We start from the raw sequence: 24173 nt of genomic DNA on the forward strand, positions 1-24173 counted from the left end.
TTCTGGGTCTCCCTCTCTGACCCTCCCCTGCTCACGCGGTCTCTCTGTCTCTGCCTCAGAAATAAAATAATAATAATAATAATTTTTAAAAAATAATTAAACATTTAAAAAAATTTTAAAAGAGAAAATAAAATCTTAGGAAAGAAAAAAACTGCCCTTTGATTAAATGGCAGGCTACTGCTATTTTCCTTAGCCTCCCTGCCCATATACAAATATCATTAACTGGGCAAGGGCCCTGAGGTAGGAAAAAGACACGCCCCCAGCTTTACCACTGACTCACTGTGGGACCTTGGCAAGTCACCTACAGTAATTCTATAAGAAATACATATTTGATCTCTGTCCCTAGTTCCTGGCACATAGCTCCTAAAACCCTAGGAATCTCGAGTGCTAACAGTGTCTTCTGTATGCGAACGGGATGATGAGTTGGCTGGGGCCCCTAGACGGCTTCACGATGGGGGCCAGACACCAGGAAGATCTGGCATCAGAGGACCGGGAACTCTCAGCTCCCCACTCTACCTCCAACGTCCAGGAAGAGAGAGGGGCTGGAAGAGGAGTTCATCACCAGTGGCCAACGACTTACTCGACTGTGCCTATGTGGTGCGGTTCAAGGAGCTTCCGATTAGTGCACACACGGAGGTGCCGGGGGGGGGGGGTGCGCCCAGAGAGGGTACCGCCGCTTGCACCCCTTCCCCTCAGGCTTTGTCCCACGCATCGCTTCCAGTTGGCTGTTCCTAAGTCAGATCCATTATAATAAATGTAAGTAAAGGGTTTTCCTGTGTTTCATGAGCCTTTCTAGCAAATTACAGAACCTGAGGAAGGGTCACCCTCCATTGCCAGACAGCTGTCAAGTACAGGTGCTTGGGACTGGTGTCCCAAGTGGGGAAGGACTCAGCCCTCAACCAGCCGGGTCTGCAACAACTCCAGGTAGTTAGGTCAGAATTGAACTGAACTGTAGGACACTGAGTCAATGTCAGGATTAAAAACAGAAAATAACAACAACAACAAAATCACCTATTTAGTGTCAGAAGTGTTGTCAGGGTAAAAACAGCACAGACCTACTCTCCATGGGCCTCAGTTTCCTTGCCTGTAAAAACCAGGGGGTTGGACCAAACACTGCTAATGCTCCTCTAGCTTGAATTCAGTGAGTCTTTGAATTGCTGGTTTAAGAATTTACAGAGTTAACATGAGGGATTCTTACTCTCTGGAAGCCACTAGCAAATTCCGCTTCCCAATGCCAAGTTATCATTTCTCAGGCCTCATTTCCTATTTTGACTAATGATGTGCCAGAACTCTGTGTGGTTTCTCCTTTGAGAAGTGGCAAAAAACTCAACAGTGTCCTATCCCAGGGCCCCGTCCTTGTCCCCAGCTCTCAAAGATGCGCAGCCCAATTCTTGGAGATGAAGGAATCCGTCTCTCTCCATTACACTCAATTTTAAACCAAAACCTGAAACGGAATTTTTGACGTGCCTTCCAGACTACAAGGCTGGTGCTTCATGAATGATTAAAACAGCAGCTGGTAACATCTTAAAAGCAAGTTGGTCACTTAGACAACTTAACATCTGCCTCAATCCCCTCCCCCCCACCCTCCCGCACCGCAGTTCCAAAGCAAATCCAGAGAGAAAGTAAATACAGGGGTACACACAGTTCTTCCATGACCCGGAAGAGCCTCACTGAGCTGTAAGAAAGCACATCCTGGGAGATGAGGGCATGTGGGCACTGAAACACGAAGATTGGACTAGGTGAGTAATTTCTAACATAAAGGCACATCTGAGTTGGGGACCACTACTGCCAGATTGTCAGCGGCCAAGGTCATCCAGGTGTTCATTCATTCAATCCCAAATAGTACCACCTCTCCAGTTTAGTGGTTACGAGCACTGGCTTGGGAGTCCACAGACCTGGGTTCAAGTCTCTGCTCTGCCACTTACTATCCACAGACCTTGGGGAAGGTACTCCATTTCTAAGCCTCAGTTCCCTGCTCTAAAAAATGTGAATGATGGCGTATGCCTCGCAGAGCTGCTGTGAGGATGAGAGGAAATGATGCACATAAGGCACTTAGCCCAGTTCCTGGTGAAGGGTCATGCAGGCTAATAATGCTAGCGTCACTGTTCTTGTCATCAAGGCATGTGTCAGACTCTCCTGAAAAATCAGGGCATGACACCACAGGCAACAAAAGAAAAAGCAAACCGGATTTCATCAAAATTACAAACTTTTGTGCAACCGAGGACCTGATCAACAGAGGAAAGGGCAACCCACAGAATGGGAGACAATTATTTGCAAATCACATAGCTACTGTTAATATCCAACATATCGAGAAAGGTCCTAGACCTCAGCAACAATCAAAACAAAACAAAACAAAACAAAACAAAACAAAACAAAAAAACCCCACCTGATTAAAAAAACAAGCAATAGATTTGGACAGACTTTCTCCAAAGATGCACAAACGGCCAATAAGCACATGAAAAAACGTTCATTGTCACTAATGATTAGGGAAATGCAAATAAAAACTGCAATGAGAGGTCATTTCACCGAGTAAGATGGCTACCGTGAAAAAAACAAACAACAAGTTCTGGCGATGACTCGGGAGAATTGGGGCCCTCTGCACTGTTGGCGGAAATGTCAAACAGTGCAACCGCTGTGGAAAACAGTATGGTAGTTCTTACTCAAAATATTAAAAAGAGAATTACCTTATGATCCAGTAATTCTGCCTCTGGGTATGTAACCAAAACAACGGAAGGCAGGGACCTGAGTGGATATTTGCACACCCCTGTTCACAGCAGCACTGCTCAGAGGAGCCAAAAGGCGGAACAACCCAAGTATCCAAAGATGCATGAATAGATAGATAAAATGTGGTATATACACATAATGGAATATTACTCAGCCTTAAAAAGAAAGAAGATTCTGATACACGCTCCCCGGTGAATCAGACTTGAAGACATACGTTAAATACAATAAGCCAGTCACAAAAAGACCCGTACTAGGATTCCACTAATGTGAGGGTACGCTGAGTACTCACAGTCATAGAGACAGAAGTAGAAGGGTTACCACCAGGGGCTGGGGGGGTGGGGGGGATGGGAGCTATCACTTAACCTGCCCAGAGGTTCAGGCAGAAGGAGGGAAGTTCTGGAGATGGATGATGGTGATGGCTGCGTAGCGACGTGAATGTACTTAAATATCACTGAACTTCTTTAAAATGGTCAGAATGATAAATTCTGTGTTATGTATCTCTCACCACCATTTTCAAAAGTAAATCGGAAAACAAGTACAAATGAAAACAGATGCTCTCGTGGACCATTCAGTCTAACTGATGTATAGGAGGCGCTCTAACATAACACCACGTTTTGCTTTTACATAAGGTATCTCAGTGATCCTCTTAACCCTGTAAAAGGCAAGCAAGCATTCTTGTCACATACACACCCCTTCCCTGTTTATGGATCAGGGAAGTGAGTGTCAGAATAGTTCATGGACTCACACAGGCCAGTCAGTCACACCAGACAAGAGACAAGACTGACTTGAATCCAAAACAAAAAGCGTCTAATGTTGGGAGAGAACAGAGAAGAGGACAGCGGGCATCCACATTGCTCTGGAATTCCTTGATGGGACTATGCTAACTTCCTAGGATTCCCACATGTCATCAGTTAAGGCCCCTCCCTGTCTAAACGGAAATCAGACCAAGCTTGCAGTCTACAAGGCAATGTGAACACAAGCCCTGGAGCTTGATTCCCTGAACCTTGGGCAAGTTTCTCAGTTCCTCTAAGCCATTCCTTTGTCTGTAAAATGGGAGATCCTACTGCTGACTTAATGGAGTTTTCAGAGAAAATAATATTGTAACAAGCTAATATCTCTACAGGATGTCTAGAAGAGGCTGAAGGATCAGTAAATGATGGCCAGTATTTTGAGTTTTTAAAGATGCTAAAAAATAAGATGGACAGAAAGGAACCTTTGGAGTAATTGTGCACAGTCCTCTGCCACATTCTGTGAAAGTCACAAAGAAACAGCAAGTAGGCATCTGGCCTTAGGGAGCCTCCGGTCTCATTCAGAAGATAAGGGAATAAACAAGTGACAGTGACATAAAATAAATAACCTCAGGAAACTGTACCAGGCAGGACAAAAGGAACCAATAGGTCTGAGTATTTTAGTTGAGTGCACAACATTGTGCTAGAGGCTTTATACTCATTCTCACATTTAATCTTCCCAAAAACCTGGAGAGTACGTAATCTGCTCTTTTGTAGTCGAGGGAAGAGCTAAAACAGATAACAAACACTGAGTTCAGAGAAAAGATTTAGCACTATAAACAGGGTGGTCTAGGAAAGCTTCCTGGAGGAAGAGGCAGGCGTTGCCAGACAACAGGCAGGCTAACTGGACGGAGAAGATCAGCAACCTTCTTCCAGGTCAGAAGGATTAGCGGGAGCACTAAAATAGGCACCAAGTCTGAAAAATGGGTTGTTGGTTTTTTTTTAAGTTTTATTTATTTTGAGAGAGGTGGGGGAAGGGCAGAGAGAATTCCAAGCAGGCTCTGTACTGTCAGCACACAGCCTGAGGCAGGGCTCCAACTCACAGATCATGACCTAAGCCTAAATCAGGACACTTAAGTGACTAAGTCACCCAGGCACCCCTGAAAATGGTTAACAGGCCCCTCTACTACCCACAACAAGGTGGGTCAGAAAAAAAAAAAAAGCCTGAACATTATATCTGTCTTTTCAGACTACTAGGTTAGCCTAAATTTCTAAGTGATTCATCAGCTAGGTCATGAGCAATAACCCTTAACTGAAGTTCCTCTGGGCACTGCATTTATATTCTTCCTTACTCTCTAGCCATGCCCCCACACACAAGAAAAAAAACAAGTAAATTACACAGAAATATACAAGAGTGCTTATACAATGTCACCTCCAAGGCATGAGCAAACATCAGTGAAATATACAAGTATTCCACTCATTCCACACATTGCAGGAGGTGAGAAGAATCTCAATGAGTTTTTAAAAAAGCATATTAGGGTGATTTTTTTTTCTCCTTTGAAATTTTTGGTAACTTTTTCAAATTTTCTACATGGGTAAGCACTGTTTTTTTTTAAAAGCACAATTCTATGTGAATTGTTTTTCTTAGTTTATTGTCAGGTTGGTTTCCATATAACACCCAGTGCTCATCCCAACAAGTGCCTTCCTCCATGCCCATCACCCCCCTTCCCCTCTCCCCAACCCCCATCAGCCCTCAATTTGTTTTCAGCATTCAAGAGTCCCTCATGGTTTGCCTCCCTCCCTCTCCCCAACTATTTTTCCCCTTCTCCTCCCCCATGGTCCTCTGTTAAGTTCCTCCTCATCCACCTATACATGCAAACATATGGTATCTGTCCTTCTCTGCCTGACTTACTTTGCTCAACATAACACCCTCAAGTTCCATCCATGTTGCTACAAATGGCCAGATTTCATTCTTTTTCATTGCCATGTAGTATTCCATTGTATAGATGAACCACATCTTCTTGATCCATTCATCAGTTGATGGACACCTAGGCTCTTTCCATGATTTGGCTATTGTTGAGAGTGCTGCTATGAACATTAGGGTACATGTGCCCCTACGCATCAGCACCGCCGTATCCCTTGGGTAAATTCCTAGTAGCGCTATTGCTGGGTCATAGGGGAGTTCTATTGTTAATCTGAGGAACCTCCATACTGTTTTCCAGAAGGGTTGCACCAGCTTACATTCCCACCAACAGTGTAGGAGGGTGCCTGTTTCTCCACATCCTCACCAGCATCCATAGTCTCCTGATTTGTTCATTTTAGCCACTCTGATCGGTGTGAGGTGGTACCTCAGTGTGTTTTTCTTTGTTTTTATTTTTGTTTTGTATTCTCTGATGATGAGTGACGCTGAGCGTCATTTCATGTGTCTGTTGGCCATCTGGTTGTCCTCTTTGGAGAAGTGTCTGTTCATATCTTCTGCCCATTTCTTCACTGGATTATTTGTTTTTCGGGTGTGGAGTTTGAGGAGTTCCTTAGATATTCTGGATACTAGCCCTTTATCTGATATGTCATTTGCAACTATCTTTTCCCATTCCGTCGGATGCCTATTAGTGTTATTGACTGTTTCCTTTGCCGTGCAGAAGCTTTTTATCTTGATGAGGCCCCAATAGTTCTTTTTTTGCTCTTGATTCCCTTGCCTTTGAGGATGTGTCAAGCAAGAAATTGTTGTAGTTGAGGTCAAGAAGGTTCTTTCCTGCTTTCTTCTCTAGGGTGTTGATGGTTTCCTGTCTCACATTCAGGTCCTTTATCCATTTTGAGTTTATTTTTGTGTATGGTGTAAGAAAGTGGTCTAGTTTCATTCTTCTGCATGTTGTTGTCCAGTTCTCCCGGCACCATCCGTTAAAGAGACTGTCTTTTTTCCATTGGATACTCTTTCCTGCTTTGTCAAAGATTAGTTGGCCGTACATTGTGGGTCCAAATCTGAGTTCTCTATTCTATTCCATTGGTCTGTGTGTCTGTTTTTGTGCCAACACTATACTGTCTTGATGATGACAGCTTTGTAGTAGAGGCTAAAGTCTGGGATGGTGATGCCTCCCGTTTTGGTTTTCTTCTTCAATGTTACTTTGGCTATTCCAGGTCTTTTATGGTACCATACAAATTTTAGGATGGTTTGTTCTAGCTTTGAGAAGAATGCTGGTGCAATTTTGACTGGGATTGCATTGAATGCGTAGATTCCTTTGGGTAGTAATGACACTTAACAATATTTATTTTTCTGATCCATGAGCATGGAATGTTTTTCCATTTCTTTGTGTCTTCTTCAATTTTCTTCATAAGTTTTCTGTAGTTTTCATCATACAGATCTCCTATGTCTTTGGTTAGGCTTATTCCTAGGTATTTTATGGTTCTTTGTGCCGTTGAGAATGAGATCAGTTTCTTGATTTCTCTTTCTGTTGCTTCATTATTGGTGTATAAAAACGCAACCAATTTCTGTACGCTGATTTTGTACCCTGCAACTTTGTTGAATTCATGGATCAGTTCTAGTAGGCTGCTGGTGGAGTCTGTCAGGGTTTCAATGTAGAGTATCATGTCATCTGCAAAAACTGAGTCTGACTTCTTCTTGGCCAATTCTGATGCTGTTTATTTCCTTTTGTTGTCTGATTGCTGATGCTAGGACTTCCAGCACTATGTTAAACAGTGGTGACAGTGGACATCCCTGTTGTGTTCCTGATTTCTGGGGGAAAGCTCTGTTTTTCTCTGTTAAGGATGATGTTAGCTGAGGGCTTCTCATAAATGGCTTTTATGATGTTTAAGTGAGTTCCTTCTATCCCGACTTTCTCGAGGGTCTTTATTAAGAAGGGATGCTGTATTTTGTCAAATGCTTTTTCTGCATCTATCAACAGGATCATATGATTTTTGTCTTTTCTTTTGTTGATGTGATGTGTCACATTGATTGATTTGCGAATATTGAACCAGCCCTGTAACCCAGGAATGAATCCCACTTGGTCATGGTGGATAATTCTTTTTATGTGCTGTTGCATTCGATTTGCAAGTATCTTGTTGAGAATTTTTGCATCCATATTCATCAAGGATATTGGCCTGCAGTTCTCTTTTTTTTGCTGGATCTCTGGCTTGGGAATGAAAGTGATGCTGGCTTTGTTGAATGAGTCTGGAAGTTTTCTTCCATTTCTATTTTTTGGAATAGCTTGAGAAAAATGGGTATTAAATCTGATTTAAATGTCTGGTAGAATTCCCCAGGGAAGCCATCTGGCCCAGGGCTCTTCTATGTTGGGAGATTTTTTATAATTGATTCAATTTCTTCACTAGTTATGGGTCTGTTCAGATTTTGTATCTCTTCCCATGTGAATTTTGGTATTGAGTGTATGTTTAGGAATTTGTCCATTTCTTCTAAGTTGTCCAGTTTGTTGACATATAATTTTTCATAGTATTCCCTGATAATTGCTTGTATTTCTGAGGGATTGGTTGTAGTAAGTCCATTTTCCTTCACAATTTTGTCTATTTGGGTGCTCTCTCTTTCCTTTTTGAGAAGCCTGGCTAGAGGTCTGTCAATTTTACTTTTTCAAGAAACTAACTCTTGGTTTCATTGACCTGTTCAACTGTCTTTTTGGATTCTATATTGTTTACTTCTTCTATGAGAATTTTTAATATCCCAAATAGCCCACTCTAAGCAATGACACCCCTTCCGTAACAGCCGGTGAGTGCCTTAGCGCCTGGTCTTGCCTATGCAAAGCAGGGCACAAGGAGCCGCTGACCCTTACCACGTGACTGACTGGTGTTTTATTAAGCTGTCCAGGCCATTAAGGACAAATGCTCTCAGAACCCCAGATTTCCTCCATGGCCCACCAACCTGGCCCCGTACTCCTGCTCTCTGACTGGGGCTCAGAGCAGGGGCTGTACCCCAGCCCTGGAGGGAGCTTCCAATGACTGCTATGGACTTCCCTGTAGGACCCCTGCCCTGCGCACATGGGAGCTTTGATGGTAAGAGACAAGAATGACCTTTTGGTGATTGCCAAGGGGAAATTTCCTTGACTCTGTAATGATAGCCATGCTACTCCCCTCCCTAGATATTGTTCCTGGCTCCCCAGCGCCATTAATGAAGGCGTGTAAACTATCTGGCCAACCTTTGAAGCCGAAGCCCCCCACCCTCAGGCCTAACCCTACCTTTCCAGTCTCACCTTCCACCACTCTCCCCTGCTAGGCCAACAGGACCGATCCTATTATGCCCTCTACCCCACCCCCTTTAACATCAGCCTTTGCTCAAGCTGCTTGCTGTCTCTGCCAAGAGAGCCCTCCATGCCTCCCTCTCCATTCCTACCCGTGCATCAGAGCACTGCTCAGCAGCCACCACGTCCTGGGGCTTCCAGAGTTCTTCCTTCCCTCATCCTTCCCTTGTTGAGGGCAGCACAACAGAACAGCACACCAGCTCTGGAGCCAGAGTGCTGGGGCGTTCCACCCCAGCTCCCTTCCTGCTAGTTCTGTGATCTTCTCTTTGCTCTGGGGTCCCCGTGTGCAAAATGGAGATAATAACAGTACCTTCCTCACGATATCATTGTGTGGATCATAGGACTGCAAGATACAGAAAGTGCCCACTTCGGTCTCTAGTACACAGTAAGCTTTTAGTAACTGTTGTTACTACTGGAGGTAATAACCCCTTCCATCCTCCACTCTCTTACTTCATTTATCTGTCCAGTCTAATGCCACCCCTCTGTATCATGTCTGATTTAGGTATCGGTCTTAGCTCCCTTACTAAACTTAGCATCCTGGTAAGTGCTTTACCTTGATACATACAGAGAGGCAATAATTTAGAGCCACTGAATGAATGACCAATTTCTAAATCATCCCATTTATGGTCTGTCCATAAGAAAGCTCACATTTATTGTCTGAAGAAAGATAAAGAGATTAAGAGGCCGAACTTTTCATGTAGAGCAACGGTTCTCAAAGTGTGGTCCCTGGACCAGCAGCATCGCTTGGGCACTTAGAAACGTACAACGCTAGGCCGCAGCCTGCACCTCCTTAATCAGAAACTGAGAGTAGCGCCTAACAATCTGTTCCAACAAGCCTTCCAGGTGATTCTGCCGACCACGAATCCTGAGACCTGAAGAGCAAGAAGCAACGGGGCAGCACAAAATGGGCACTGACTGGATGAGGAGTGGATTCCAGGATTAACTCTGGCACCAATCTCCCGCGCAAGACCCTACACAAGTCTCTTAAAACTCTCAGGGCCTCAGCTTCCTTGAAGGCAAAGCAGAACAATAACAACACTCAGACAATGAAACCCTATGGGGATTAAATAGATCCCACCAACAGAATTTGCATACAGTAGGTGCTTAGTAGTTTTAAGCTCCTTTCAGTTCTCTGTTATCTCACAGGGTTGTAAAGACTAAATAAAATGGGGGAGACAAAAGGGCTTGGCAAATTGCAGAGTGCAAGGGCAGTATGAGGGACAAGGAATTTTCTTGGAACAAACCTCCAGGCTCTCAATCACCTAGCATATTCCCAGGGCACTAGGAGGCCCGTTATGTCCAACACCATCCAATCTACAAGCACAAACTCTGCAACAGAGTATCTGCTTCTTACCTGTTTACGAAAGTTGAACCAGGAAGAGAACAGATGGCCCTCCTTGTACCCTCCTCACCCAACAATGTTCCCATCAGAATTAACTATTCACTCATCTTTTAACTTAAACAAATCCAAACTTTACTCTTGGAAAAAGGATAATTTGAAAGCATTCTCCAGCCAGTAAAAGGAATTGTCAACACTTGCAGAGCATCACGGACCTGACTTGGGGAACTCCTGGTATAGGACACCAACCCCCCAGCGGTCATGAAGCGTTTAGAGTAAGGCAGTAACCTTCCTGGGGTGCCTGGTGTTTCAGTTGGTTTAGCATCCAACTTCAGCTCAGGTCATGATCTCACAGTTTGTGAGTTCGAGCCCCGCATCAGGCTCTGATGTGACAGCTCGGAACCTTGAGCCTGCTTCGGATCCTGTGTCTCCCTTTCTGTCTCGCTCTGCCCTGCTTGCATGCTGTCTCTTAAAAATGAATACACAGTAAAAAAAAAAAAAAATTTTTTTAAGACAGTAACAGGGCGCCTATGTGGCTCAGTTGGTTAAGTGTCTGATGTCGGCTCAGGCCATGATCTCACACTTCGTGAGCTGGAGCCCTGCATCAGGCTCTGCTGACAGCTCAGTGTCTGGAGCTTGCTTTGGATTCTGTGTCTCCCTCTCTCTGTCCCTCCCCCGCTCACACTCTGTCTCTCAAAAAAATGAATAAGTTTTAAAAAAAAATTTTTTTTACTAAAAAAGACAGTAACCTCCTGAAATTTGTTTAAGAGAAAACCTAGAAACAAAAGTACTTTTTTTTCCTCCACACTCCTTAGTCCCTCATACTACTGCTCACTCTGCTCTAAACCATGCATTCTACTTGGGAACCACCTTCTAGAAGCCCAGGTAGGATGGATACAATACACAGGTGATTAAGTCAGACGGTGGGCTTATCCACGCACTTAATCAAATGCAACAGGTTACAATGGCTGTGCGAGGCACCAGGCATCAGATGGAGTACTAATTATCCTACCCCTTTCCAACCTGGACCCAGCAGAATGGCTCCCACAGAGCGGGGGAGGGGGGGGCAGGGAGGGCCACTGTGCCATCCACGAGGCAGTGACCAGAGAAGGCACCATCAACGTTCACCAGCGCATCCATACAGCGGGTTTCTGGAAGAGTGCCTCTCAGGCCCTCAAAGAGATCCAGAGATGTGCCATGAAGGAGATGGGAACTCCAGAACTCCAGATGCGCACACTGACGTCAGGCTCAACAAAGCTGCCTGGGCCAAAGGCCCACAGAAAGGCCCACGCCCAAAGCGTGTGTGCTTGTCCAGGAAGCGCAGTGAAAATGATGGGTTCAGCAGACCAGCTCCGCACAGGCCTTACCTACGTACCTATAACCACTTTCAAAAATGTACAGATGGTTAATGTGGGCGAGAACCACCAGACTGTCAAAGAAAGATATAAAACCACCCCAAAAATGGTAACAACACTAATTACCAAGGCCTCAGACCACAAGCCCAATGCTTCGCAGCTGCAGGACACCTTTGGGTGAATATTACCTCTACTGAAGGCTCCCTGAGAGCCATTTGTAAAAGTATTTGTGGCCCAGAGCCTGGCACCCTTCGGCACTCATGAGGCCGCTGAACTAAACGGATAGGATCATTCAGGTACCAGCCCCACGCAGCTGGTGAGAGGTATTATTTCATGAGCGGGTAAAACGAGGACCACAAAAGAGTGACCGTCGAAGCCAGCTAAGGAAGGTTATCTTTGATGTTAGCCACCCCCCAAAAGAGGGCTTCTTCACCCTGCACCCAAGCCCAAGTTGCCACTGTTCCCAAAAGCCACCTCTTTTCCACTCACACCGGTGAACACGGATACGCGTGCACCCCGTTCCCTGCCTCATGCACCTGTCCCAACGCACGGGGGTGTCCGCTTGCTGTCTGTGGAAGTCCCACCCACCATCGTGAGCAGCCCTGGGGCTCAAGGAAGCCAGTCTTAGCTCCCCGGCTCTTCTGAATTCTTTCGGCCTCCTCAGACCCCTGAAAATCCCCACAACTCAACTGAGCCCTTAAGCACGGAGAGGCCTTCTGTGAGCGCTCATTGTTCCATGTGTGTCTGCTCTCTCGCTTGATACCATAAGCCCTTTGAGGCCCAGGACCGCTACGAAATGCCAGCTCTCCCTTTTGCCAGCTGACCAGAAGCTCTACTCTTCTGAGCCTCAGTTTCCCCATCTCTAAAGTGGGAAGGACAATAAAACTTACTCTGCAGAGCAGCTGTAAGAAGCAAGTAACGGCTGTAGAATTGCTTTGTGTAAGCTATAACCGCTGCTGTTAATCATCAACTTTGTTGTTATTTTATTTCTCTAGCCCCTCCCTCCCTTCAACCACCTGGCAATACTTTTAAAAGAATACTAACAACACTAAATGGCATGAAAATCACTTTTATGCCTTGTCACAACAGCACAGAATATACATCAGAACCTCATTCTATCCGCTCATTATGTATCTGAACTGTGAAATTAGCTAGGCCTTGCCTGCTGGCTGACTGGCAGCAAGGAGGCTCCCCTCTCTTTATGCTCAAGTGCCTTTTATAAGGGCTGGTGGATCTGGGACCTAGTCACAGGTCACAGATGGGCCAGTGTCCCACATATCCTTTCCAGATAGCAAATTCAACCCGAACTTAACTATTCTGTTAACAGTGACAGCTATGATTTATTGAGCCCCTACTATGTCCCAGACACCATGCTAAGTGTTTTATGTCCATTATCTCACTTAAACTGTACTACTCTGTGAATATGAATGTCTCTCCCTCAGCAAAGTAAGCTTCAGAAGGGTCACATGATTTTCTAGGGTCACACAGCCAACAAATGGGTAAGGTAAAACTCAACTCAGGCCTTCCTGGCAGAAGGATCACACTCTTTCCACTTGCTATGTACCCCTAGAACCCTAATATTTGTATATTTTTAAATGTCCTTTAACTTCTACCCCGTGTCAATTACCTTGGCATTTCAAAGGTGTAGAGCTTCCTACTGTAAAGAAGGTAGAAAAGAAAAAAAATTCTTTCAAGTTTACCAGCTCCCTCCGATAACTGGCTGGAACTCAATACCCAACTGAGCAATGAGGTTTTGGAATATGGCAGTGAAGACAATCTAGGCAGACATGGTAGTCCAGAAGGTGGGAAGAGACTCTTCGGGGGCCCAGCGTCCCTCATCCCTTACCCAGGACCTTACACTGCAAAGAAAAGGCTCCCAAACGCCAGTTAGCCAACAGAAGAGGCCTCGATAATTTCACAGACCCCACTAAAGGCTGGTAAGTAAGCTGAAAAATCGTAAGTGAAGCAGGAAATAATCAAATCATTACTGACTAAACCAGCCAGGCCCATAAGGACACGAGAGTCCCGGCTCATAAAAGACGTTTGACCAGTCCTTCCACAAACGAGGAGGAACCCAGTTTTAAAAGACACCAACCAACATTCTCGACTAATCACTTGGCATAGCTTCCTGCCTTGGGAGAAACGGCAAGTTACTTTTTTAGTAAAGAAATCTCATAGAGTGGGGCCATTCTGGTGTTCTTTCACCTAGCCTTAGGCTTTCCTTACCCAGGATACTGGCCATCTCTGGGGCCCTTTTCCAGGTGCCCAGAGCTCCCACAGAGGATTAACGGGAGCTGCACAGTACCCCTCTCTCTGCACTGTCACCAATAGACTTCAGCTTTGGGCAAAATTAATAAAACAGGGAAGCAACAGTCAATGTGCAGAGACTACTATAAAAAATATCAAAACTTTAAAACTTGAAGGGACCCACCATACCTCACCTCCAAAAATCTCAAACCAGAAAGAGCAGTGACTTGCACAAGGTCATACAGGGAAAGTCACTGGCAAAGACCCTACTGAAGCCTAGGATTCCTGATTCCCAGTGCAGGGCTCTTATCATTAAACACCACAGCCTCCCTTCTTTCCCAGAGGCAGTGCAGGCATGCCATCCCCAGGCCAAGATAATCACCCTCTAGGAACACTTCCCCCAATCCCAGTCCCTCCTACAGCCTAGCTGAGTTGCAGCTCTAATTAGCAAGTCTCAGAGCAGGGAGTATTCTCTGGGAGGGTGCCCGGGTGTGAGGGCTGCTGGTACTGAAAAGAGGGACAAGGATGGAGGAAGAAGGGTGTGGGAGAACTGGGTCCTGGCGGCAGTGGCAGCGAGACTGTCAGCCTGGATGAGGACGCACGCAGTGGCATCTCCTAGTAGGCGAGGAGGTGAGCCGACCAGCAGCCCGCACCACCTCTATGAGCCAGGAAGGACCGGGCCATAATCGGGAGGGACGCGCGGAGCATCGCCGAGTCCGACGTGGGCCTTGGGGCGCCGCCTCGCAGGGTGGCACCGGCGCCGTGAGCAGGCCCATTGAGCCCGTGGGCAGAGGCCCGACGGCAAGGATGCCCGGGCCGCCCGTGAGGTGGCACCGGCGCCGGGCAGAGGCCCGCGGTCCTCACCAGCCCCGGCCGCCGCTGCCGCCTCCGTCGCCCACCCAGATTGCCCACCCTTCGCGCGGCCTTACCGAGACACTGCCCCACCGGGGTGCTGAACGGGTTTCCCAGGAGGAACTCCATCTTGAGAGGACAACACGGCAGCGGCCCGGGCCCCCTGTCAGCCGCCGGGGTATCCGCTGTCCCCCGTCGCGCTCCCGACCTGACTGACACTTGCCCCCGCCCCACCCTCCCGAACGCCGAACGCCCGGCCCCTGACCCCACCCCTTGTCGCGTCCCTATTGGGCAACGCCTGACCAGCCCTTCTCCGATTGGCCCCTACACCTCCCTCGCGAAGCCCCACCTACCCTGCGGCGTCCGATTGGTCGGAGCGGCGAGCTAGGTCACAGGAATCTCCGTCAGGCGTAGCGGCACCTCCCCTGGTCCGCCCCCGAATGGGAGTCTGTGTATTTTGATTCATCTATATATTGGTCAATCTAGTGAATCCTTACTATTATTGGGCAAAAGGAGAGTCAATCACTCACGTAGGAGGCGGGGGGAGAGGCGGGACCACTAATATCCCTGCCCATAGAAAGCGCTGATTGGAGAAACATTTGTTTTTTCTACTGCTGGTTGGTGGTAGGAGTATTTCCCCACCCAAGAAATGCTGTCACGTGACCGTCAACTTTCACCCAGGATGTCTACCTGCAGACTTCCCCTTAGCAACCGACTGGCCGCGCTTGGTTCCCTTAGCAACCGAGCGAAGCCTCTGCTGCGTGGAACCAGTCCGGTAGCCGGCGCTTAAGACGGTGAGACCTTGGACCTGAGAGTGCGGGAGGACGCGCATGGGCAGACAGAACCCCGACTTAAAGCTTGCCTCTGACCTTTCTCTCTGCGAGTCGGCCCAGCGCTCCTCACCTACAAAATAAGCACACAGGTTCTGTCAGCCACTTACGGCCGGCCGGCTGCGCTGAGGCCCTGGCCTTCCAGGCCTTCGGATGAGAAAAAAAACGCTAAGGAAGCATTTCCCCGGGGAGCAGGGCCCAAAGAGATTTTTAGGGGTTCCACCCCCGGCCTCCTGGCCTGATCTCTTTTATCAAAAGTTACCCGGTCCACTGATAACTTCTACAAGGGTTTAACCCTCATATCTGACCTCTTCACTGTCATAAAATTGTGTCTCTTTTTTACTTTTCTTCTTCACCTTGGTGCCGTATAAAGTATTTTGGCTTGGGATACAGTTACCCGAGTTCCTTGTCCGCCTCTTGTCAGTATTCATTGTATGACTTTGGACAATTTCCTCCCCCTCCCAGGCTTCCGTTTCCCTGTCTGGGAAATTAGAGAATTAGGATTCCTTTCTCCAATGGCTTCCAGAGCCGACATGTAATCAAGTAATGAATGTGCATGCACTTAGTACCCAGTAAGCACTTGGTAAATAGCTGATTTTTCTTATTAATCCATAGCCAATAGGGGCTTTGTTTTTCAGACTCGAATGATCCCAAGTTCTTGTTTCACTGGACAATTCTGAATGGTTTTGTTTCTCTGTCAGGAGGCTGCTCCATTGACAGTGGTGTAACACTTGCTGCTGCTTTTCCCATCTCCTACCTCTGGTCTTCACCAACACTATTGTCAGGCAAGTCAACAGGACCCCAGATTGGTGGTAAATTATTGATAAAATCCCCCCAGGGGACGAGCAGTCGGGCCTCTGCCCTGAGCCAGAACAACTGTGAGAAATGCTGTGCCCTGTGACAATGAAAATCCACAGTGCCCTGGGTACAACTGAATCAGAATTAAGGAAATGGCCCTGGAGTCCTGTTCTCCTGTCTGTGTCGTATACCATATAGACATATTAGGCACGTTACTCAACCTTTCTAACTAGCTCCCATTTTCTTATCTGGAAACTGCAGATGATAGTCCTACCTATAAATTAAGTTCCCAGCGATCTTTCAAATGCACATCTGACCACCACCCTCCTCACCTCTCACCTCACAACTCCTGCATTTCTCAATACTACAGCCAGAGTGAGCTTCTTAACATTGAAAGCTGATCACATCACTGCCCTTATTAAGGCCCAGGAGCTTCCCAGGGATCCTAGGATAATAAACTCCTGTAGGCCTCGCCAACCGTTCACCCCTCCAGCCCGTAATGGAACGTGTCTCATTCTCTCCCTCCTCAGGGCCTTCACTGTGCAGTTCCCTATTCCTTCCTTCCTACCCATCCTTCAGATCTCGGCTCTGTCTCCCCTGGCCAGGCCAGGTGCCCCGGATGCATGCTGTCCTTGTTCCCTACATCTGCAAACTTGTCATGGTTTGTGATTAAATATTTGTATGATTATCTGATTCACGTCTGAAACAGAGACAAGGAGATCTGTTTTATTCACAACATGTGGTAGCTATTCATTACACATGTGTGGGCTACAGAAATGATCTTAAACAAATGTAGGAAGGAGGAATTATCCATTTTTACAGATGGGAAATCAAGGGCTCAGACAGATGAGGTTAGCTGCTGAAGGATGCACACTCGGGTTCCAAATCCTGCCCTCGTGTGCCTAACAACCGTTCCACGTTGCAGAGTGATTGTGGGCTTGACTGAAAGCAAGCCTGATCCGTCCCAGGTGCCGGGCTTACATGAGGTGGGAGTGATGAGAATGCAGTCAGAGTTTTGAAATCGGAATTGAGAAGCATTTCCCAAAGTGCGGCGTTTTTCTTTGAAAACGCACAAACACTTTGCAGGTAACATCTGCCAACTCCAGCACATTAAAATTTCCCCAAAGGCAAGTTGGTGTCAGGTTATGGGAAGTCTTAGAAAAAATCGTTTCAAAAGAGTGGGAGATGGAAAGAGGGGGAGGACTGGAAACGTCTTTGGGAGTTGATTCATTCACCCTAAGGAGTTGGAGCCAGCGTTGAGCGCCTGGAGAGAGCGGATGATGGAAGGCACGGGTGAAGATGGAAGTGCTCGGGGGTGGGAAGGGGCCCGGGGAGGCCGTGGCTCCTCAGGAGCAGAAGGAAAGGACACACGAGAGTTAAAGGCACAGGGACATTTGATCACGAACAGCCCAGAAATGGAAGATGCATATTTAGGTAAGCTGCATCCAAGTGGATAGTGGGGGAGAATGGAGTAGGGCAGCGGGCAGTGGCAGTGTCTAGGGCCAGGTGGCCAGAGCGCCGGGCCCACCCCAGTTCGCAGTGAACACCATCAGCCCGACACTGGGACTCCCTCCAGCAGCACTCAGTGGAGTAATACAGGGACTGCCCGGCATCAGGGAAGAGGGCCGGGTGTTGGGGACGTGAGAGGGCGAAGGTAGATGGTGAGGCCAGCAGGAAGGTAATTCACCCAGGAGTGGGAAGAAGGGAGGACTGAGTTTCCAGAGGGTTCAGGAGGCAGAAGCTGGGAGCTTTCAATCGAAGTGTGCCTTCCTGTAGGGTCCAACCCTCCTGGATGTTGATAAGGATGAGAATGAGGTCGGGGTGCCCAGGCTTCCCAGGGCCATGGCTCTGTCCAGCCAGGAACAGCAGCCCAGGGTCAGCCTATGACTGACTCACCGCACAGATCCCCTGTTAGCCTGCAGAGTCTCAGCTGGATCCCGTTGGCCTATTAGCAGCAGAAACCTCGTGGAGTCAGTTTAAGTAAAAGCAGATTTACTGTGAGGAGTCAGGAAACTCTCACAGGGCCTGGAATCAGGGACATTAGGGGCTGGACAGCCCGCAAAGACTGTGTCAGTCTGTCCGCCCTGTTGTCTTATTTTCTGGATCACCCAGGTTCCAATCTCTGTTTCTCTCCATCCATCTGCCTCATCCCCCTCTTGTTATCTCTGCTTATGCACACATCTGGCCCACCCATGGCCCCCCAGTTCCTCCCCAGCTCACACAGCCAGCTCCGATGAGACTTTTATCCCACTTCCCCAAGTTCACATTCCTCAAGGGGAGACAGGAATGGCCAGCTTAGGTCAGTGTCCGCCAGGGTCCGTGCGCTGGGCAGCTTGTGGTGAGGTGGGAGGAGTACAGATATCACTGCCTGGTGGGGATGAGTATCTCAGACGGGGAGCCACAGGCTGCTGCACCTGGCTGCTGCCACCAACGGTCATGGTCAGCGGTTGGTGGCAAGACAGTGAATAAGTGTGGGTGACGGAAGCCAGAGGCTTTGACGGCCGTGACCATAAGGGGAGCTGAGGTCCCAAGGCTAAAGAGAGCAGTGTGGACCACCAGTCCACTGGGTGGGGGTAGGGTCACGGCCACGGTTGTGGGACCAAGGGGTGCACCCCTGCGGATGGGCGCCAGGCAGGACGGGTGCAGATGGTTGCTGCTGGAAAAGGCCTGGAGAAGCCTTAGTGCAAAAGGACTAGCCTCTAGGAGCGGTGGGCCACTGACCAGGAGGGGGCAGCCCCAGAGCATCCGTGGCTGACACGGTGCTCCTTAAAACGACCCCAGCCAGCCCCTGTTCTCAAACAAAGGGAAGAGCAGACTGTGGAAGAGAAACGTGTGGTGTTTTTTTAGGGGAAATGAACCGGCCGTACAACTCAATGGAGCCACGAGTGATGGACGAGGACATGCTGAAGCTGGCTGTGGGAGAACAGGGCCCGCGGGACGAGGCCAGGCAGCTGGCCAGGCAGGAGGGCATCCTCTTCAAGGATGTGCTTTCACTGCGGCTGGACTTCCAAAGTGCGTATGCTGGGCCGGGCCGGGGGCACCAGGCAGCCCAGCGCCCCACCCCTGGCTTCTCTGCCCCGGAATTCCACGCAGAGTCCAGTCCGGGATCAGGGGGCCCGAGTCGGCATGCGGGCCTGCGGGGGTAGAAGGCATAGGAATGGCAGAGTGTTTGCATGGTGAATACTGAGTATCATTAGCATTTGAATATCCACAACACTGCTGATTCTGAATCATAGGCAAGAAGATAAAATTCTTCCACTCCAAATCTAAGTGAACCCAAAGACCATGCTGCTTCCATCACAGACTCCACATGGAATTCTTGGAGTGGGGGCCCCGGGCAGGTGGAACCCAGGAGGGTGGTCCCACGGGCCAGGAAGAAGCCATGGGGGGTGGAAGGGAGCATGTGCGCTGGGCCAGGAAACAGGAGAGGCGCCTCAGGAGCTGGAGGACATCCTAGAGGGGAGACATGGTTTGGCAGGTCCTTAGTGCCTCTGTGTCCCCATCTGTAAAATGGGAAGATTATAGTCCATTTCTCAGGCGCTGGTTGGGAGGAGAAAGTGAGGTAACACAGGCATGGTGTGTGGGCTCAAGCAGGCCGGTGGGTCAGGACAGAGGGGGTGCGAGAGCAAGTGAGGGAGGTGGGCGGGGTGCAGCTGGCTGGACACCAGTGACCCGGGCTGCTCCACGTTCCCGCTGTGTCCTGGGTTTCTACACTGGCCTACCGGGTCATCCAGGAGACAACAGGGCATTATGGAGGCCCTGCCTCAGCCAGTGCGGGTCGGACCACGGGGACACAGCAGTGGGCAAGGCCGGCACAGCCCTGGCCCAGGCCTCACGAACCCATGGGTCTCCCCAGAGCGTGGCCTCCACGGCTGACCACCCAGGGCAGGGAGGGACCTGGGGTCCCAGCCACCTCAGCAGCAGGAGGGGCGAAGGGACTGCAGAATGGCTGTCACCAGAGGGGGCTTCAGCCTCCTTTAGCTCACCTCCTCCCCTTTCTAAGGTTCATTCTGCCAGTATTTATAAAATGCCTGTTATATGCCAGGGGCTGTCCTAGGCACTAGGGATTCAACGTGAATGAAAGATAAAAGATAAAAACCCCTGTCCTCATGGAACTGATGTCCAGGTTGATGGGAAAAATAACGTAAGATAAAAATAGTATAAGTTAAAGGTAATATGTGCTATGGAGGAAAATCAAGGAGAGGAGAAAAGGGGAGTTGGGGGTGGGGCACAGCGTTTTATTGGGCAGTCAGAGGCCTCATGAAGAAGGTGACCATTGAGCAAAGACTAGAAGGAAGGAAAGGAGCCACATGGAGATCCGGGGAAAGCATTCCATGCAGAGGGAACAGCCAGAGCAAAGGCCCTGAGGCAGGCAGCCCTGTATGGAAACAGGTCAGAGAGGTGGTGGGTCTGCTAGCATCAGTCTGGGGGACCAGCAGACGGTGTTTGCCTTTTATAGTGAGTGAGATGAGGGCCCCAGGAGGGTCCTGAGCAGAGGAGGGACAGGACGAGACTTAGTATTTCACAAGATCCCACTGGCTACAGGAGGATAGAGTGGGGCGCCCCAAGGCCAGAGCAGTGAGATTAGTGAGTGAGACAGTTGCCACAGTGGTCCAGGAAACAATGACAGTGGGCTGAGACCAAACCTGGGGTAGTAGAGGCAGATCCCGTGTCTATGTTGAAGATTAAAATTGGACTTTTGGAGCAGTCCTGTCATGCTAGTAACTCATTCAGAAATGGCGAATACCTCGTGGCTTTTGCTGTGTGGTTTTAGCTTTTCCACACGAACTGCTGATGCCTGAGGAAGAGGCAGCACGTGGGTGTGCAAGGCAGGGCACCCAGGGTGCGGGTGCCACCCAGGAGAGCAGCATCTCCAGAAAGTCGGCCATACCCGAGAGCTGTCAGTCTAAGAGCAGGGCCAGAAAAGGTTCCTGGAAAATCCAGACCAGGATGGGCCGTGTCTGAGGTCCTGGGGCACAGCCAGGCTCTGCCCCGGAAGCATAGGTGGAGAATGCGGCTGGGATCCTTCTGGGAAATCTGGCCCCAGACGCCAGTCCCACTTGCCCCTGGGAATTGCAGAGGCAGGGCCCTGGGTCAGAGAAATGCTATTGACCCACCTCCCCTCTGCCCAGCTTGGGAAGGGCAGCCAAGAGGGGGTGCCCAGCCTCCCCCAGGGCCTCACAACCTCTGAATGAATATTGAAACCACTGCCCCCAAATGTGTGGTTATTAAGTGTGCTTTTTTTTTTTACCCTAAAATTTACTTCTGTAATATTTCAGTTCTTTTAATTTTATAAGTTTTAGAAATCGTTGCAAAGGCGAATATAGAAAAAAAGGAGGCATGTAAACAGCAAAGCTATAATGGCTGCAAGAGGAAAGTGGGGACAGGTTTGGGCCTCTAGAATTTTACGTACACAGCATATACTTATGTACAGTTCAGCATCATTCAGAACTCCTCTGGCTGTCCGTAGCAGAGGCCTAGCTGTGCCTGGCATCAGGAGCAGAAAGAATGAGTTGGCTGTGTATCCCTGAAGGTGGTCTTTAGGGACAGCAGGTCAGGAGCTTCAGGGACATCAGGCACCTGCCTCTCTGTGATATGGGTGATTTACGCCTCTCCCCATATATGGACACCCGGGGGTCCCCCGATCTTTCTGCCTCTCATGTGCCTATAGGTATTTCTTTGGGCACACACGCAAGTGTGTCTTTGCAGACGGATTCCAAATAGAGGAATTGCGGGGTCAAAGGGCACAGACATGAAATATTTCAGTAAACTTGGCCAAATGGCCCTCCCAAATGGCTGAACTAGTTGACTGACACGCTCACCAACAGTGCACAAGGGGTGGGCGGTGCAGGCGTTCACCCTGCACCCTCGTTTGATTTGTCACGCAGTGGCAGGAAGGATGCTGCCGGCGTGCCGTGCCCCGAGCTGTGACAGCTTCCTGGGAAGCCTCCTAGCTGGACGCTAGAGGCGGCACGACTGAGTCCCATCCCCTGGGCAGGTTGAGCCCACATTCACGACACCACTATCTCCTCCATTGGCCTTTTAGTTCTGCGGCGTTCCTGGGTAGAAGCACCGATCACAGCCCGCTGTGAGCTAAGACTCGTAGGCGCTCGGCCCACATCCCCAGGGCACTCGCACACTCCAGGCCGAGGTGGTGGAGTTGTGGGGCCCTGTGTACGGTCTCGGGTCTTCGGTCCGCCTGCGCTGAGCTCTGAGCCATAACCCCAGGCGCCCTCCTCCGATTGTTTCAGACATCCTCCGCATCGACGGCCTCTGGCAGTTTGAGAACTTGAGGAAGCTACAGCTGGACAACAACATCATTGAGAAGATCGAGGGCCTGGAGCATCTCGTGCACCTGGTCTGGCTGGGTAAGCTCCCCTCCCCCCACACGTGTGTCTGCCCTAATCAAACGGGACGCTCTGCCAAGGTCATTGCCTCAAAGGCAGTTCCGCTGCCCGCCCGGCATTAGCCAGGGTACAGTTGAAGGTCCGTCTACTGGGAACAGGAAAGTGGCTCTTTTTAAAAGATTGGGGCCTGTGCTGGGCAAAGCCAGCAGAGATGCTTGGACAGGCCAGGCCAGAAATTTTTTTTTTTTTAATGTTTTATTTATTTCTAGGAGAGAGAGAGAGAGACAGCGACAGCGTGAGCAGGGGAGGGTCAGAGAGAGAGAGAGTCACAGACTCTGAAACAGGCTCCAGGCTCTGAGCTGGCAGTCAGCACAGAGCCCGACGCGGGGCTCGAACCCACGAACCGCGAGATCATGACCCAAGTGAAAGTCGGATGCTTAACCGACTAAGCCACCCAGGCGCCCCCAGGCCAGAATATTTTTAACCCACCTGCCAAACCTCCCTATCTGGGAAAGAGTCAAGGGAGCCACTGGGGTTGACAGACAGCTGTGGGGCCTGCCAGTCAGGGGGCCCAGATCAAGCCAGAAACAATCATCACAGCTGCTAGCGAGCTTTGAGCTCAGACTACCTGCTGAGCGTCTGTATGCTTTCCTGGTGAGGCCTTTTAATCCATACATATGCATCCCCATTGTAGAGATGAGCAAAATGAGGTCTCAGTGAGAGGCAGACCATAGCCAGGTCCCCTGACAGCTGCGCCCAGGTCTTTTGTCCCAGGCAGCGCCTCCTGGCACGCCGGCACCCATTAACTCTGAGTCTGGTCTCAGCAGCCAGCCTCCTTGGCATTGCCAGGAGGCATCTTCTCCATAGGAGGTGAGAAGGATGATAGGGTGCTGGGTCAGCCCAGACCCTGAGCCGTGCCTGCTCTGGAAAGCCTGCCAGGTACCAGCTGTCTGAATGCCACACTTTTAGGAGAGAGCTACCAGGCCCAGCTGTCCCTGAGACATAAAACAAGTGTCACATTTGTTTCCATGAAGTACTCCTGCGATACCCAGGGTTTCGTGCTACGGGGGTGAGCGAGCAGAGGGGACGTTTCTGGTAAGAAGTTAGGTTAGGGGCGCCTGGGTGGCTTAGTCGGTTGGGCATCCGACTTTCGCTTGGGTCGTGATCTTGTGATTCGTGGGTTCGAGCCCCACGTCGGGCTCTGTGCTGGCTGCCAGCTCAGAGCCTGGAGGCTGTTTCAGAGTCTGTGACTCCCTCTCTCTCTGACCCTCCCCTGCTCACGCTGTCTCTCTCTCTCTCTCTCCTAGAAGTAAATAAAACATTAAAAAAAAAAAAAAAAAGAGGCCAGGTTATCCCCCTGAGAGAAGCTGGCCTTTGTCAGTCACAGCGTTAGTCACCCAGGGACCCAACCACAGCCAGGAAGATCTGGGTCCCTGGGGTGGAGGGGGTGGGGGAGATGGTGTCTCCCGCTGTGCAGCAAGCCCCCGCCTCTTGCGAAGCACTGCTGGTGGCCCGTCACATCAGCTCTCCAGCTAGGACTGGCTCTCCCACTGCGCCTTCAGAGATGTCAGGCCGGTAGCTTGAAATTGGCCATGATGAGAGGATTTACCCCATTGAAATGGGCAAGCGCTGCAATTCAAGGCCTCCCCACCTCTTCCAAACCCTGACCTCCCTAACCCCCTGTTAAACATTTACCAGCACGCAGCCGGTTCT

At 49.3% G+C, this 24173-nt stretch overlaps 2 protein-coding genes across 8 annotated transcripts in view; one reads left to right on the forward strand and one right to left on the reverse strand.

The window, feature by feature from the left end:
• The window catches only part of TOM1L2 (target of myb1 like 2 membrane trafficking protein), a 120296-nt gene extending 105610 nt beyond the window's left edge, over positions 1–14686 (reverse strand). For 5 of the 6 annotated variants that reach the window (XM_039227298.1, XM_039227297.1, XM_039227296.1 and 2 more), the window contains exon 1: positions 14563–14614. In XM_039227298.1, coding sequence (XP_039083229.1) covers positions 14563–14614 — 52 coding nt within the window. Of the gene's footprint in view, positions 1–14562 lie in introns of all 6 variants that reach the window. The other variant, XM_039227292.1, reaches the window with a different exon arrangement.
• A 511-nt stretch (positions 14687–15197) lies between these two features.
• Positions 15198–24173, forward strand: part of DRC3 (dynein regulatory complex subunit 3) — a 34575-nt gene continuing 25599 nt past the window's right edge. Inside the window, exons 1-4 of one of the 2 annotated variants that reach the window (XM_039227253.1) lie at positions 15198–15279; positions 16017–16120; positions 18961–19125; positions 22365–22481. In XM_039227253.1, the coding sequence (XP_039083184.1) occupies positions 18966–19125; positions 22365–22481 (277 nt within the window). In that variant the 5' untranslated portion in view covers positions 15198–15279; positions 16017–16120; positions 18961–18965. The remainder of the gene's footprint in view (positions 15280–16016; positions 16121–18960; positions 19126–22364; positions 22482–24173) is intronic. The other variant, XM_039227252.1, reaches the window with a different exon arrangement.

Source organism: Hyaena hyaena, unplaced genomic scaffold (genome assembly GCF_003009895.1).
Source record: "Hyaena hyaena isolate Hyena2069 unplaced genomic scaffold, ASM300989v1 scaffold_27, whole genome shotgun sequence".
NCBI classification, from domain to species: domain Eukaryota; kingdom Metazoa; phylum Chordata; class Mammalia; order Carnivora; family Hyaenidae; genus Hyaena; species Hyaena hyaena.